The 17,403-nt window shown below is 35.5% G+C and overlaps 1 protein-coding gene across 6 annotated transcripts in view; it reads right to left on the minus strand.

Moving 5' to 3' along the window:
- The window catches only part of TBC1D32 (TBC1 domain family member 32), a 201,498-nt gene that overhangs the window by 68,512 nt on the left and 115,583 nt on the right, over window positions 1–17,403 (minus strand). For all 6 annotated transcript variants that reach the window (XM_064598061.1, XM_064598058.1, XM_064598056.1 and 3 more), the window contains 3 exons: window positions 3,206–3,328; window positions 2,063–2,171; window positions 1,236–1,329 (listed from right to left, as the gene is read on the minus strand). In XM_064598061.1, the coding sequence (XP_064454131.1) occupies window positions 1,236–1,329; window positions 2,063–2,171; window positions 3,206–3,328 (326 nt within the window). The remainder of the gene's footprint in view (window positions 1–1,235; window positions 1,330–2,062; window positions 2,172–3,205; window positions 3,329–17,403) is intronic.

Consider the following 17,403-nt stretch of genomic DNA (forward strand, 5'->3'; position numbering starts at 1 on the left):
CTCCCTCTCCTTCTGCCCCTTCCCCTGCTCATGCTCTCTCTCTTGCGCTCTCACTTAAACAAATAAAATCTTAAAAATCTTAAAAAAAAAACTTAAAAAGCTCCCTTTCTCTTTCCCTAACCCCTAAGTAGATCGAAATAAAAAACAAAGTACAATTTTTGTTTCTATGCAACTGTGAGAAATATAATGTATATCTCAAACACTGGATAGAAATAAAAACAATATATATCAATTGATGGCTTCTTATAATTGTTTCAAAGCAAGTAAATGTAGGAAAAAGTGAAAGATACATGAAGTCTCACACACAAACATTTTTTCAACAATCACTCCATAATATCTTAACCTATGTTAAATGAATCTTATACCTATTTTTTCCAGCACAACTTCAATAGTATTAAAGAAGATCACACTGATAAAAGATTTAACTTCTCAAATTAGTGAGTAGTTTGATCATATATCTTCATATTTCATCTTAGAATTCTCTAATCTAAGAACGGTTTGAATTTTCATTGCTTTCACAATAAAGTCTTGAGCTACACTGGTCTTACAGCTGACCTTGGCATACCAGTTGTCTTACTTCTGGTCTCTCTTGCCCTCACATACCAAATCTCAGACATCCTGAACTACTCACAGTTCTCTGAATATAATTTGCTCCTTTCAAGCCTCTCTGCTGTTTTCCTTTGTCAAAAATGTTCTTATATTACCCAAAAACACGTATTTCGTGCCTTGCTTTAAACTTTGATTTTCTTTGGAAGGGTGTCCTGCATATATGCTATGCTAGCAGGCTACACATTTGACTAGTTCCTATCACACTGCACTACCATACAATTATCTAATTACTTGTATATAGTCTCCAAAAGTTCATGAACTCGTCTGAACTTTTATTATATTTATATAATTTACATTATATTTATATTTCAAATCTTGAGGACCCAGAACTTATGTATGGCATGCAGATACTAAAAAATATTACTCTGCTGAATAACGTCCTATGTATCTAGAATTCATCAAAAATCATAACTCCTTTTTTTAAAACAAAAAGGTTCTGATAAGAATTATTCAATATCATACAAATAATTTAGTAAGAAATTTACAAAGAAATAGGCATAAATGTAACTATATACACAAGCTGAATAAAAAATAGTATTAATCTCCCATAATACTACTTTATCTTTTTTCAAATTATAACCACAAAAGCACTAAAATAACATGGCAGTTGATGGTAAATATCTTACCTTGTTTTAGATCAGCATTTCTTGTAACTTCTGAAAGATAGCAGTTAGGTAAAGGATATGATGAAAACATTGGCCAAGGATATGGATCATCACCCTAATAAAGAAGACAAATGACTTCAGGAAGTAATATAAAATATTGAATTTTAAGGCTTTCTGAAATACTAATTTAAACTGGCTTTTGTTTCATAGATACTAGAGTTGTAACCTAACTAACCAAAACCTATTTAACAATTACAATTCAATACTCCAAAGGATAATAACTAAAATGAAATGTAATAGAAATGACATTACACAAGCCCTGAAGACAAATATATGGTAACTTGTTCTAGCAACTAGGACTGATAATGGTAGCCTTACTATTTTTTTTTCCATGAAAGAGAAATTATAGTCTTCAAAAGAAACCTGTATTTCCTATATTGAAATAGGAAACAAATTCAAAAAACCAAACTGTTTATCTTGTATTGTCAATCATTTCTATCTCATCTTTCCCAGACTGACAAAGCAAAAATGTACTTAAAAAAAAAAAAAAAGCCCTTCAAGGAAAAGCCAATGTCTATGAATATTGATGAAAGTACTCAATATTGCTAATTAAATACAAAAAAAGTCTTCATCTAATAAAAATTAGGTATCATGAAAAACAAAGACATTGAAAGTAAACATCATAGACAGAGAAAAATGACAACTTTTTAATGAAACTATAGCCTACTCTGCAACACAAACTAGCACTTATGACCCCTCTGTCACAAAGAATGCTATTTTCATTTTAAAGTGTTTATTTGTATCCTACAGCTTTTCTATTGACAAATATTCCTCTTTACCCTACTCACCTTCTCCAATACCCTTGGGGGCAAAATACGTTCCATGGGACCACCAATAAAATTTATTCTAACAAGAACATGATTTCTCTCTACCGATAAGCCATCGATTATGAAATCCCTGAAAAATAAACATATCAATTTTGTTATCTTAATTGAATATGATTTAATTCCAGAACCGACAGTGGAATGTAAAGAAAAAAGAAAATTTTCTATAAAAAAGTCTGGAAAATGATTAACAATGTATCACTAAAAAAGGGCTAAATTCACATTATCTTACAGCTTTTTTGTCAGAAAGCAAAGAACTGATGGAGATATAATTGATATAATCAGATAAATATTATGAAATAATATTTTCTTGTCAAATGTTACTGCATTTAAAGAAATGGAATTAAGACCTACATTATTTCCACAATGACTTTTTCACATTTTTAGTAAAGGTTCCCTTAGGTTCTAGACTCAGCACCTTAAATTCAAAATCTAAATGTTGCTTTTGAGCAGGTTCCACACTTCCTGCAGCTGTTAATACCACCCTTCTATATCAAATCTAGAGAACCCAGTAATGTGCCTGGTCTTCTATATTCTTCTAAATCCCAGCTAGAATGGAAGCACAATTTTTTTTTTTAATTACTGAGATGAAAACAATACCAGATATTGAATATGTATTCAATAAATGTCAGCCAAATTGAAGTAATGACAAGTGTGGTAGAAAAAAATCATCAAGATATTACCATAACCTCATTTTGCAATAAACAGAGCTTATGAATATGAATTAACATAATTAAGAGAATGGAGTAAAGAGTTACTACAAGGGACACGAAATCAAACATTTTGTTTAATGACTCATCTTACACATGCAGCCTGAATTTAAAGGTGATACAACTTCATGGAACTATCAATAAAATCAGGTCAAAAAAAAAAAGCTAAATTAAACAAAAAACTCAGAAAGCAAGCCTTCCCCATGAACATCTATCACAATCTTTCTAATGGTGACATTTATATTTTAATTGCTTTTTATTCTGTTATTCAAATCTGCTGAATTCAGATAGGGGAAAAACATGAAACTATACACACAAAATTACTGTCTTAACAGAGCATCTGTAAAGAAAACTATTGTTAATAATATTGTCTTAACAGTTTTGCCTTTGTTTTTACCTGTGGCTTTCAGAGGTCTCTAAGATATTTTCTTCTTGAGCATTTAGCAACGTTTCAGATACTTGATACTGAGCCTCTAGTAGGAGAAGAGTGTCTAGATCACAGCATACCACACTTAATAACCTATATAAACAGGAACAATAAAAATAGATTTTATAAAATATATTCTAAAAGTTTAGAAACTTTCTTGGTGTCTCAAAGTAATACCTACACATGGAAATACAAATTTTATGAGAAAGATCACAGTTACTTCAAATACATTTGTAATAATTTTGATTAGTAATAGACTTCAAAAGTTTTTCTCTTTGGAATATTATTTAAAGACCATGGGCAATTTCTAATCCAGTTTTTCTAAAAAAATTATCTAAATCTAGGACTAGTAAGTTCTCACAACTAATTTAAAAATTATATAGGGAACATTAGCACATCCATAAAAACTGCAAATTGTCACCACTTTCTATCAACAATTAATTACATAAGGAATGACAGAATCATTTTGCTACCAATCCAGGAAATATTCACTAGGTGAAATGTCAATGGCTGACTTTATAATAGTCAAATAAAGCTGAGAATACCAAAACACACTGATCTCTCTCTAAACATGCATGATTTCCACCTGTCTCTCAACATTGCTAAAAGAAAGATAAGTGGAAATCATGTGGATCTCATTGTGATACAAGAGGACGTACACTGCACAATCTATGAAATATTCTTGCCAAGAAAACTGAACCTGAAACTAACCAACAATTACTATACATTACACTATCAGTTTACAGGAAATACAAAAATCAGAGAAATATATTAAAAAATGACACAAGGAGGAAAGAGTCAACCAAATTAAGAAGTTAGAAAATCCCACACATCATTTATATTATTTCTTCTGGGGAAAAAATATGAAAACCAGATAAGGTAACTTACAAATTAAAAGCAAATGTGAAGATTTTGTTCTGACTGTGATTCAAGCAAAAACTGTAAAGTGCATTTTTGAGTCACACAGGAAAATATGGGATAGGTACTAGAGGAGATCAAGAAAATGGTGTTAAGTTAGCTATAACAATGACAAGTGGTAATGCTTTTTTTTTTTTTAATAAACAGGTCTTATATGTTAGAGATACATACTGAACTGTTCATAGGTAAAATGGCATATCTGGAATTTGCTTTAAGGTACTTAAGAAAAAATATGTATGGGAGTGAGAGAGAGCTAAAACAAGATTGGAAAATACTGATAATTGATAAAAACAAGGTACATGAACTTTCATTATATTATTGCTCTATTTTTTATATGTTTAAAAATTCTATGATAAAAAAGTATATAAAAAAGATAATGTGAAGGTAACAGCAGGGGCTATGGTAGATTGAGTGGTTAGGGACAATTTCTCTGAAAGGCAGCATTTGAGGAATCAGGAGATCCAAGAAGAAACTAACCTTCTAATCACTCATTTCCTGATTTATCTTAGAGTTATAGTCAAATATGAGCTTAAAGTCATACTTATAAGAACATTTATTGCTGAGTGGTCATAAGAGTAAATAAAAAATTTTAAGTGTCCACTCATAGAATGAAGTTCAAATGTTTGGAGTAGATTTTATAGTGGTATACTATGCAGAAATTAGAACAAAGCAGCTATATATGTTTAGATAAAGAATTATCTCCAAAGTATGTTAAGTGAAAAAGGAGAGGCACAAAGCATTGTATATAGCAGTAGCATTTGAACAAAAATGGAAAAACATTTGAATATACATAAATATATATTTGAGTCTTTTTTGTTTTGTTTTTGGGGTTATTGAAAAAAGATTTATTTATTTTGAGAGAGAGAAAGAGAGCATGTGCACACAAGCAGGAGGAAGGGCAAGGGGAGAGGGAGAAAGAGAGAATCTTAAGTGTGGAGCCTGATGTAGGGCTCGATCCCATGACCCTGAGATGGACCTGAGCCAAAATCAAGAGTCAGACGCTTAACTGACTGAGTCACCTAGGTGCCCCTAAATACATATATGTTTTTACACAGAATCTCTCTCCAAGGACAAAACAACTGGTAAGAATTGTTAGCTTTGGGGATGGGGAGGAGATCTGAGTGACTGGAGAGGAACATACTCCTCACTGAATGTCTTATAGTTTTTGAATTTTGGTGCAATTGCATGCTTTACCTATTCAATAGCATCCACAGAGAGAAAAAATGTTTGGCAGATGCCTTTAAGAGTCAAAAATGGCAAGAGGAGTTAAAATCGTGGAGTTGTAGGAAGACGTTATGTTTCCCTCATCCCTTGAACACAGCTAGATAATTATCAAATCATTCTGAACACCCAGGAAATTGACCTGAGGACTGAAAGAACAGACTGCACAACTAGAAGGAGAAAAGAGGCCACATCATGGAAGGTAGGAGGTGTGGTGATGTGATTTGGGGAAGAAAAGAATTGTGGTTGCTGCAGAGAGGAGGGAGCCCTAATCATGGAGAGATGAGAGAGAGAAAAAAAGAGAGAGGCTGAGAGAAAGCACACAGGGGATTACACAAAAACACTTCCTCAAAAACACTGAGTGCAAAAATAAGAGGGGCTGATTATCCCAAGTTTTTATAAACAGTGCAGCTTCTGAAGTCTTAGAAGTCCACACCACTGCCAGGATAAACCTGGGGGGCATAGCAGTGCTCTTGTAGAGAAGGAGGGCAGAGGTCCCGGAGCTGATGGCATGCTCTGAGGATCCCCTGGGTCATGATGGAAGAGTTCCCCTTCTTAGAGTGCATTTGGGAGAGGTGGCACTGTCTATCAGGAGACAAAACAGCCGCGGGTGATATTGAGCTGCCCTGTTCATTACCATATGAGCAGAGATGTCTGCTGAGGGCAGCTCATCTGGATGTGGGCTTTTTGCCACACTTTACCATAAACTCCAAACTCCTGCACTATCATGCAACTGCTTTTCTGGGACAAACTGGTACTAGCCACAGCTCGGTAAGACCCTCCCCCAGAGGATCAGTGCCAGGTCCCGAAAATTTGGAGTTTTAAAACCCAGCCACAAGCCTGTGATAAAACACAAGAGCACTAACTAGGCCACCGGTGGGCAGATGGCTTGGACACAGACAGGGTGAAGGCAGGAATCTCACGGAAGCCAGGGACACCAGAGGGGAGATTGTTTGTTCTTCTGTGAGGGCTTCCTGAACAGTGATGGGTGTGAACTCCTCTGTCCATGAACAAGAGCAGCTTACACCACACCCTGCCCCTGTGCTCTGCAAGTGCCTTTTTAATAAGGCAAGTGTGATAGAGAGCCAGAGCAGCAGCAGGGCCCTCCCCCAGAAGACCAGCACAAACCCTTGCATGCACCAGGTCTACTGATCATAGAGCGCTGCAAAGCTTCAGCTCTAGTGAAATTAGGACCAGGAACAGCTTTCCTAACACACAAAAGACAGACATAGACAAAATGCCAAGATGGAGGAATTCATCCCAAAAGAAAGAACAAGAAGAGGTCATGGGCAGGGAGCCAATCAAAACAGATACAAGCAATATGCCTGAACCAGAATTTAAAACAACAATCATAAGGATACTAGCTGGACTTGAGGAAAAAGCACAGAAGAAACCAGAGAGACCCTTACCACAAAGATAAAAGACCTAAAAACTAGTCAGGCTGAAATAAAAAATGCTATAACCAAGATGCAACAGACTGTATGTAATGAACACAAGGATGGAAGAAGCAGAAGAATGAATAAGTGATATAGAAGATAGAATTATGGAAAATAATGAACCTGAAAAGAAGAGGTAAAGAAAAATATTGGCTCACAAATACAGACTTAGGGAACTCAGTGGCTCCATAAAGCATAATAACATACATCATAGGAGCCCCAGAAGAACAAGAGAAGGAAAAAGGGGCAGAAGGTTTATTTGAGCAAATTATAGCTGAAAACTACCCTATCTGGGGAAAGAAACAGACATCCAAATCAAGGAGGCATAAACAACTCCAACCAAAATCAACAAAAGCCTGCCAACACCAAGATATATCGTAGCAAAATTGCAAAATACATAGATAAGGAAAGAATCCTGAAAGCAGCAAGGGAAAAGAAATCCCTAATCTACAAGGGAAGACAAAGCAGGTTAGCAGCAGATCACTCCAGAGAAACCTGGCAAGCCAGAAAAAAGTGGCATGATATATTCAGTTTGCTGAATGGGAAAAATCTGCAGCAAAGAATATTTTATCCAGCAAGGCTGTCATTCAGAATTAAAGGAGAGACAGTTTCCCAGACAAGCAAAAACTAAAGGAGCTCGTGAACACAAAACCAGCCCTGCAAGAAATATTGAAGGGAATTCTTTCAGAGGGAAAGAAAAACCGAAAGCAACAAAGGCCAGAAAGGAACAGAGAAAATCTCCAGAAACAATGACTTTACAGGCAATATAATGACACTAAATGCATATCTATCAATAATTACTCTGAATGTAAATGTAATAAATGCTCCCATCAAAAGACACAGCATATCAGAATGGGTTAAAAAAAAAAAAATCCATCTGCATGCTGCCTACAAGAGACTCATTTTAGAGCTAAAGACCCCTCCAAATTGAAAGTGAGGGGATGAAGAACTATCCATCACACCAATGGACATCAAAAGAAAGTCAGAGTAGCCATAATTATATCAGACAAACTAGATTTTTAAACCAAAGACTGTAACAAGAGATGAAGAAGGGCACTATATCATAATAAAGGGGTCTATCAAACAAGAAGATCTAACAACTGTAACTATTTACAGCTCCCAACTTGGGAGCACCCAAATATATAAATCAATTAATAACAAACATAAAGAAACTCACAGATAATAATACAGTAATAGTAGGGGACTTTAACACCCCACTTGCAGTAATGGATAGATCATCTAAGCAAAAAATCAACAAGCAAACAACGGCTTTGAATGATACACTGGACCAGATGGACTTAATAGACATATTCAGAACATTTCATCCTCAAGCAACAGAATACACATTTTTTTCCAGTGCACATGGAACATTCTCTAAAATAGATCACATACAGAGTCACAAATTAGGCCTTAACTAGAAAAAAAGATTGAGATCATATAATGCATCTTTTCTGAACACAAGGCTATAAAACTTGAAGTCAACCACAAGAAAAAATTTGGAAAAACCACAAATACATGGAGTTAAAGAACATCCTACCAAAGAATGAATGGATTAACCAGGAAATTAAAGAAGAAATAAAAAATACATGAAAATGAAAACACGATAGTCCAGAACCTTTGGGATACAGCAAAGGCAGACCTAAGAGGGAAGTATATATCAATATAGTTCTACCTCAAGAAGCAAGAAAGTCTCAAATACACAACCTAACATTACACCTAAAGGAGCTAGAAAAGGAACAGCAAATAAAGCCTAAAGCCATCATAAGAAGGGAAATAATGAAGATTAGAACAGGAATAAACAATATAGAAACAAACAAAAAACAGAAGAGAACAATGAAATTAAGAGGTGGTTCTTCAAAAGAAATAATAAAATTGATAAACCTCTAGCCAAACTTATCAAAAAGAAAAGAAAAAAAAAACAAATAGATAAAATCACAAATGAAAGAGGAGAAATCACAACACCAAAGAAATACAATTATTAAGAGAATATTATGAAAAATTACATGTCAAGAAATTGGGCAATCTGGAAGAAATGGACAAATTCCTATAAACATACAAGTTACCAAAACTGAAGCAGGAAGAGATAGAAAATTTGAACAGACCCATAACGAGCAAAGAAATTGAATCAGTAATAAAAAATCTACCAACAAACAAAAGTCCATGACCAGGTGGCGCCCCAGGGTAATTTTACCAGACATTTAAATAAGAGTTAACAATGGGGTAACTGGGTGGCTCAGTCAGTTGAGTGTCTGACTCTTGGTTTCAGCTCAGATCATGATCTCAGGGTCGTGAGATCGAGCCCCATGTCGGGCTTTACACTCAGTGGGGAGTCTGCTTGAAATTCTTTCTCTCCCTCTCCCTTTGCCCCTCCTGACTGTGGGTGCACACTCTCTCTAAAATAAATAAATCTTAAAAAAAAAAAAAGAAAGAAGAGTTAATATCTATTCTTCTCAAACTGTTCCAAAGAGTAGAAATGGAAGGAAAACTTCAAAACTCATTCTATGAGAACAGCATTACCTTGATTCCAAAATCAGATAAAGACCCCACTAAAAAGAATTATAGGCCAATATTCCTGATGAACATGGATGCCAAAATTCTCAACAAGATACTAGCAAATAGAATCTAACAGTACATTAAAAGGATTATTCACCACAACCAAGTGGGATTTATTCCTGGGCTGCAGTGGTGATTCAATATTTGCAAATCAATCAACATGATACACCACAGTAATAAAAGAACCATATGATCCTCTCAACAGATGCAGAAAAATCATCTCACAAGATACACAATTCATTCTTGGTAAAACACTCAACAAAGTCGGTTTAGAGGGAAAATACCTCAACATCATAAAAGCCACATATGAAAGACCCACAGCTATTATCATCCTCAATGGGGAAAAACGGAGAGCTTTTCTTCTACTGTCAGGAAAAAGACAGGGATGTCCATTCTTACCACTGTTATTTAACATACTAGTGGAAGTCTTAGCCTCAGCAATCAGACAAAAAAAGAAATAAAAGGCATCCAAATCAGCAAGGAAGAAGTCAAACTTTCATTAATCACAACATGATACTCTATGTAGAAAACCAAAAAGACTCCACCAAAAAATTGCTAGAACAGATACATGAATTTAACGAAGTTGTAGGATATAAAATCAATGTACAGAAATCTGTTGCATTTCTATCCACCAATAATGAAGCAGAAAGAGAAATCAAGGAATTGATCCCATTTACAATTGCACCAAAAACCATAAGATACTTAGGCATGCACCTAACCAAAAAGGTAAAAGATCCGTACTCTGAAAACCATAGAACACTTATGAAAGAAATTGAAGAGGACACAAAGAAATAGAAAAACATTCTATGCTCATGGATTGGAAAAACAAATAGTTAAAATGTCTATACTACCCCCAATCAATCTACACATTTAATGCAATCTCTATCAAAATACAAAGAGCATTTTTCAGAGCTAGAACAATCCTAAAATTTGTATGGAACCACAAAAGATCCCAAATGGCCAAAGCAATCCTGAAAAAGAAAAACAAAGCTGAAGGCATCATAATTCCAGACTTCAAGCTATATTACAAAACTGTGGTCATCAATGGGCGCCTGGGTGGCTCAGTCGTTAAGCGTCTGCCTTGGGCTCAGGTCATGATCCCGGGGTCCTGGGATTGAGCCCCACATCGGGCTCCCTGCTCAGCGGGAAGCCTGCTTCTCCCTCTCCCACTCCCCCTGCTTCTCCTTTTCCCACTCCCCCTGCTTGTGTTCCCTCTCTCGCTGTGTCTCTCTCTGTCAAATAAATAAAACCTTTAAAAAAAAAAAAAAGTAAATATACTTAAAAAAAAAAAACTGGTCATCAAGACAGTATGTTACTGCACAAAATCAGACACATAGATCATTGGAACAGAATAGAGAACCCAGAAATGGACCCACAACTATATGATCAACTAATCTTCAACAAAGCAGGAAAGAATATCCAATGGAAAAGAGACAGTCTCTTCAACAAATGGTGTTGGGAAAACTGACTAGCCATATGTCTTACACCATAAACAAAAATAAATTCAAAATGGATGAAAGACCTAAATGTGAAACAGGAAACCATCAAAATTCTAGAGGAGAATAGAGGAAGCAACTCTTTGACCTCAGCCATACCAACTTCTTTCTAAACATGTCTCCAGAGGCAAGGTAAACAAAAGCACAAATGAACTATTGGGGCTTCAGCAAGATAAAAAGCTTCTGCACAGCAAAGGAAACAATGAACAAAACTAAAAGGCAGCCTACAGAATGGTACAAAATATTTGTAAATGATGTATCTGATAAAGGGTTAGTATCCAAAATCTATAAAAACTTACTAAACTCAACACCCCAAAACCAAATAATCCAATTAAGAAATGGGCAGAGGGGCGCCTGGGTGGCTCAGTCATTGGGCATCTGCCTTCGGCTCAGGTCATGATCTCGGGGTCCTGGGATCGAGCCCCGCGTCGGGCTCCCTGCCAGGCGGGAGGCCTGCTTCTCCCTCTCCCACTCCCCCTGCTTATGTTCCCTCTCTCGCTGTCTCTCTCTCTGTCAAATAAATAAATAAAATCTAAAAAAAAAAAAAAGAAATGGGCAGAAGACTTGAATAGACATTTTTCCAAAAAAGACATATAGATGGCCAACATGAAAAGATGATCAACATCACTCATTGTCAGGGAAATACAAATCAAAACCACCATGAGCTACCACCTCACATGTGTCAGAATGGCTAAAATTGGCAACACAGAAAACAAAAGCTGGTGAAGATGTGGAGAAAGGGGAACCCTCTCACACTATTGGTGGGAATGCAAACTGGTGCAGCCACTCTGGAAAACAGTATGGAGGTTCCTCAAAAAGTTAAAAATAGAACTACCCTACAACCCAGCAATTGCACTACTAGGTATTTACTCAAAGGATACAAAAATACTGATTTGAAGGGGCACAGGCACCCTGATGTTTATAGCATTGTTATCAATAATAGTCAAATTATGGAAAGAGCCCAAATGTCCATCGACTGATGAATGGATAAAGTAGATGTGGTATACATACATAATGGAATATTACTCAGCCATCAAAAAGAATGAAATTTTGCCACTTGCAACAACGTGCATGGAGCTAGAGTGTATTATGTGCTGAGTGAACTACATCAGTCAGAGAAAGACAAATACTATATGATCTCACCCATATGTAGAATATAAGAAACAAAACAGATGAACATAGAGTAAGGAGAAAAAAAAGAGGGAAACAAATCACAGACTCTTAACTACAGAGAACAAACTGAGGGTTGATGAGGGAAGGTGGGCAGGGGATGGGCCAAACTGATGATGGGTATTAAGGAGCACACTGGTTATGTTGAGTTATATGGGTGTTATATTTAAGTGACGAATCACTAAATTCTACTCCTGGAACCAATAATATACTATATGTTAACAAACTAGGTTTTAAATAAAAATTTGATTAAAAAAGAGTCAAAACTCATCCGGCAAAATAACCAAATGCATATAAAACTAAGGGAAAATCTGTCACCAATTTAGAGAAATGGTCCATACTTAGTTTATAAAAATAAAAAGTTTTTGTTAGGTAAAATGCAATGAATCCAAAAGACTCAGAGTTCTACTTTGAAGATTATAGTGTTAATTTGGCATTTCCCCTTTCTCATCCTAGAAATAACTTCAAGAATTGACAGGAGAAGAAAATAGTATAACATAAAAATTTTTAGCCACAAAGTGAGTTGAAGGCAGTCAAGGGCAGCAAAAATAGAACAAATACTGCTATGGGAGGGATAGAAATTGAGAAAAAAATGCCATGGCTGCCCATTACAGGCAAAACATAGCAAAATAACTCCTCCCCCCCCCCCCCCCGCCAAGAATAAATTCCTGAGTAAAAACAACAAATTTCTCAAAATTTAGGGATATGACATACATGGAAAACTTTATCCTCTGTTTCCAACAGTGGAAAAAGAATACATAAGAGAGCAGCAGGAGTATCCCTGGTCCTACTATGTTTCTTAGTAGAAGGAGGAAGGTGGAACAAGGAGTCAGAAAAATCAGTTATTAACTATTAGTTATAGAGATAATAATTAATAACAAAACCGACTACCTCCATAGTAAGATAGGTGGGGACAGCACAAAAAAGGGACACTCACACACCCAAAACTTAGGCCTATAGAAAAATTCCAGCTAACTGGAAATATGACCCTGCTTTTTCTTCAACATGAGCCTTCTACAAACAGCTAATAATGAAAAAATTCATCTCTCTCCAAAAAGAAATACCATGAGATACATACAAAGGTGCTCCAAGAAAAAGGAGGATAGATATTGCTAGAAAAATAGGAAGGATCAACTAAATAATAAGGCTTTCAGTTATGAAGGTATAGGGAAACCTAGTGACCTTTCTGCTTTCTCTAGGCTACTAATTAGTCAACAGGAAATGAAACTGACCCCCAATGTTCTCTGGTTTATGTTGGAAAGAAGGGGTCTATAGGATATAATTGTACCATGAGATGGTCCAAGGTGAACTGGAGCAACTCTGAGAGCAAATACACGGTAGATCGAATTCTCCTCATTAGAGAATGAGTAAATAGAAACTTTAACAAATGATGTAGAACTTTTAAGATCTTACAAGTACTAGGAATAATGTAAAGCTTAGAAAATTTGGCCCAGCAATAAAGTAAAAGAATAGCAGACTGTGACCAAGTACAGTTAATTCCAGGAAGAAAAGAATAGTTTAATATTAAAACATCTCCTGATGTAATTCATAACATCAATATGTAATAGAAAAGAACCATATAATCATCTGACCAGATGCTTAAAAGCTACTCAAGATTCAACATCCACGCTCTATTCCCTGTCCTCCAAGAAATTTTAAGTAAATTAAAGAAAGGTTACTTCTTTAATTTGATTTAAAAAACAAATTTATCTCAGTGCAAGAGCTAAAAGCATAAATAGGAAATGCATTCCCATTAAGGTCATGAGGAAAGCATAATTGCCTATTATTATTTAACATTTTCTAGAAGTTTAAGCCAAATGCAAAGACAGATGAAAAAAAAAAATCTGAAAGGAAGTAAGGTTCATTATTAGAAGACAATAAAACTGTTTATTTGGAAACCACTCCTCCACGACATAAAATTCAATTTACTTAATTCTAAGAAATACTGGTTGAATATCTACTAAGTCCCAATCACTGTTGGAAGCGCCCAGGATACATCACTGAACACAAAGGCACAAAAATCCCAGTCATTATGGAATGCAAAATACTAGAGGAAGGGAAGACAAAAGAAAGAGTTAAACAAAACACAGCATGGATACAACTAAAGCAGGAAAGTGAATAGAGTTTTAACAAGGGGGTGATAGGGATGGATAACTGTAATTTTAAATAAGGTGGTTAGGAAAGACCTTACGGAGAAGGTGACACACTTCAGTAAAGACCTGTAAGAAATGAAGAAGCAAGCCATGGACCTATCAGAGTGAAAAGTGTTCCTGGCAGAACAAACAGTTTGAACAAAGGACCTAAGGTGAGAGCATTTCTGGCATGTTTGAAGAGTGAGGTGCCCAGTATAACTGAAGAGGAATAAACAAGGGAAAAGTATTAGGAGATGAGGTCAAAGTAATATTAGGGGTCCAGAACACACGGGACTCTCTAAGGCCATTGTAATAACTCCAGATTTTTCTCTGATGACATGAGAAACCACTGGAGTATGGTTTTATCCTGAAAAGAGAAACCTTGTGAGTACAGAATTGACATGATCTGATTTGTTTTTAAATGGGATCACTCTGGCTGCTGTTTACAAAATAGGCTGAAATTAGGCAGGAACCGAAAGAGATACACCAATTTTAAAAAAGCTATAGCAATAAGCTTATAGCAATAAGATCAGATAGTGGCTTAAAAAGGGTTTTGTTAGTAAAGAATCTATTAATCAGAAGAATAGCTCTGTGGTGAACAGACTCTTGGTGGTCCCTACCCTCCTGGTACTCATGATTCCCTTAAGTGTAGGCAGGGGACCTTTGCCTTGCCTCTAATCAGAGAATGTTAAAGGTGAGAGAACAGATATGATTATATGATTATATTACATAAGAGTTTGTGTCCTTCTTTCTGGAATCTCTCTCCTTTGATGGCTTTGAAGAAGTATGCAGCCATGTTGGGGAAAAACACGTAGCAAGGAGTTGCAATTGGTCTCTAGGAGTTGAGGGCAGCCTTCAACAGACAACCTGCAGAGGCCTCTAGCATCTAGGCAGCAAGAAAACAAGACCCTTGGTCCTAAGACCGTGAGGAACTAAATTCCACCAACAATCTGTGTCAGTTTGAAAAGAGAACCTTCCCTAATTGAGCTTCACATGAGACCACAGCCCCAGTTGACACCTTGATTGTAGCCTTACGAGACTATAGACAGAGGACCCAGCTAAAGGTGTACCTCGACAGAAACTGGGATAATAAATGTGTGTTGTTTCTGGGGCGCCTGGGTGTTCTCAGTCGTTAAGTGTCTGCCCTGATCCCAGGGTCCTGGAATAGAGCTCCATGTTGGGCTTTCTGCTCTCAGAAGCCTGCTTCTGCCTCTCCCACCCCCCCCTGCTTGTGCTCCCTCTCTCGCTGTCTCTCTTCTCTGTCAAAATAAATAAAATCTTAAAAAAATAAAAATAAAAATAAATAAATAAATAAATGTGTGTTGTTTCAAGCCACAAAGTTTCTGGTAATACATTATAGACAAATAGAAAAAAACTCCAAGACTTATATCTTAGCAACTAAAAGTATGGTGTGCCATTTGGTTGATATGGAGAAAGTAACTAGAAACAAGAGGAAAAAAATTATGTGTGTGTGTGTGTGTGTGTATGAGATGTATGAATATGAGAATTATGAGGGTAACCAGTAACAAAATACAAAAAATAATCTACATATAACATACTAGTAGTAACATACCAGTAAGAACCAATTAAAACATTACCATGGAAAAAGAAATTGTGTTAACAATAGCAAAAATAATAACATAGAAGATACTAATAAGAAATGCATAGGTCCTATATGTAGAGAGCTAAAATACATCACTAAATAATGTAAAAAATGTCACTAGACATAGCACCTATCTGGATTAGAATATTAAATATTATAAAGATGTGTATTCGATTCAGTTATGAAGTTAATTTAAATGTACATTATGCAATAATTTAAAATTTAAGCTTTTTATAAGAGTTCAACAAAATACCTCCACTAATAATCTAAAAGAAACATTTTTAAAAGAGAATGATGAAATGAATGAATAATTTGTATATACATTAAATCTCATAGACTATCAGATGTTTACTATGTTCTACATTTGGGAGAGGCACAACATATTTAATCTCACAACTCTGTGAGAAATTTTGTCACTCTCTCCATTTCCAGATGAGGAAATAGAAGCATAAAGAGGTTAAAAATTTTATCTAAGATTACTCTGGCAATGTGATTCAAGAGTCCATGTTCTTAACCACAACTGATACTGCCACATACTGTAGGACATACAGAGGAATATAACATTAGTCTACAAATATTAAATTCACAAAAGATACAGAAGACCTCTTTGGAAAAAAACATTTTAATGAGAGTAACTAAAGAACACTTAAACGAAACAGATATATATACCATGTTAACAGATTGGAAAACTCAGTATTAAAATGTGACAGTTAACTCAATATTGATCTATAGGTTCATTCCAATGATAATTAAAATCCCAGTGGGCTGGTTTATGTGACAAACTGAATGTAAAACTTATATGAAGGGGTGCCTGGGTGTCTCAGTCAGTTAAGTGTCCAACTCTTGGTTTCAGTTCAGGTCATGATCTCAGGGTTGTAAGATCGAGCCCTGCACTCTGTGCTCAGGGCAGAGTCTGCTTAAGATTCTTTCCCTCCATCCCTGCCCCTCCCCCCACTCGCTCTTGCGCTCTCTCTCTCTCTAAAATAAATAAATAGAATCTTAAAAAAAATTATATGGAAAGAAAAAAAGTAAAAGTAGCCAAGATATTTTTTGAAAAAGAATAAATGGAAAGAATTCCTCTATCAGTTATTGTAATTTATTACAAAGCTATACTAATTAAAACAATGTGATATTTGTACAAGAATGAAAAAAACCCAATTGCCCACAATAGGAAATTCAGAAACAGATACCTGTTTTGCAACACAATGAAAAATTATGCATGTATGTATACAAATAAATATGTAGCTGACATTTCACATGTAATAGAGTTGTTTATAATAGCCCATAGTGAAAAGCAAAAGTGTCCACCACCAGGATAATATATAAACAAAACACAATATATTCATACAATGGATTATGCAGCAATGAAAATAAATTAACTGAAATACATGCAACATTAATCTTAGAAACAATGTTACACAGAAAAGGTCAGACATAATAGAATATACAATCTATGCTACCATTAATATACAGCTCCAAAAAGCAGCAAAATTAAAATATATTGTTTAGGAATACTTGCCTATGTAGAAAAAATATAAGGTAAACCAAAGAAGTAAATTTAGCCATGAAAGTCAGAATAGTGGTTACCATTAGGGGGAATGAAAGGACTCATGATCAAACAAAATGCATAGTGCTAGTA

Source organism: Mirounga angustirostris, unplaced genomic scaffold, assembly GCF_029215605.1.
Source record: "Mirounga angustirostris isolate CCGP_5_RB_7025 unplaced genomic scaffold, mMirAng1.0.hap1 SCAF_8, whole genome shotgun sequence".
Lineage (NCBI taxonomy): Eukaryota > Metazoa > Chordata > Mammalia > Carnivora > Phocidae > Mirounga > Mirounga angustirostris.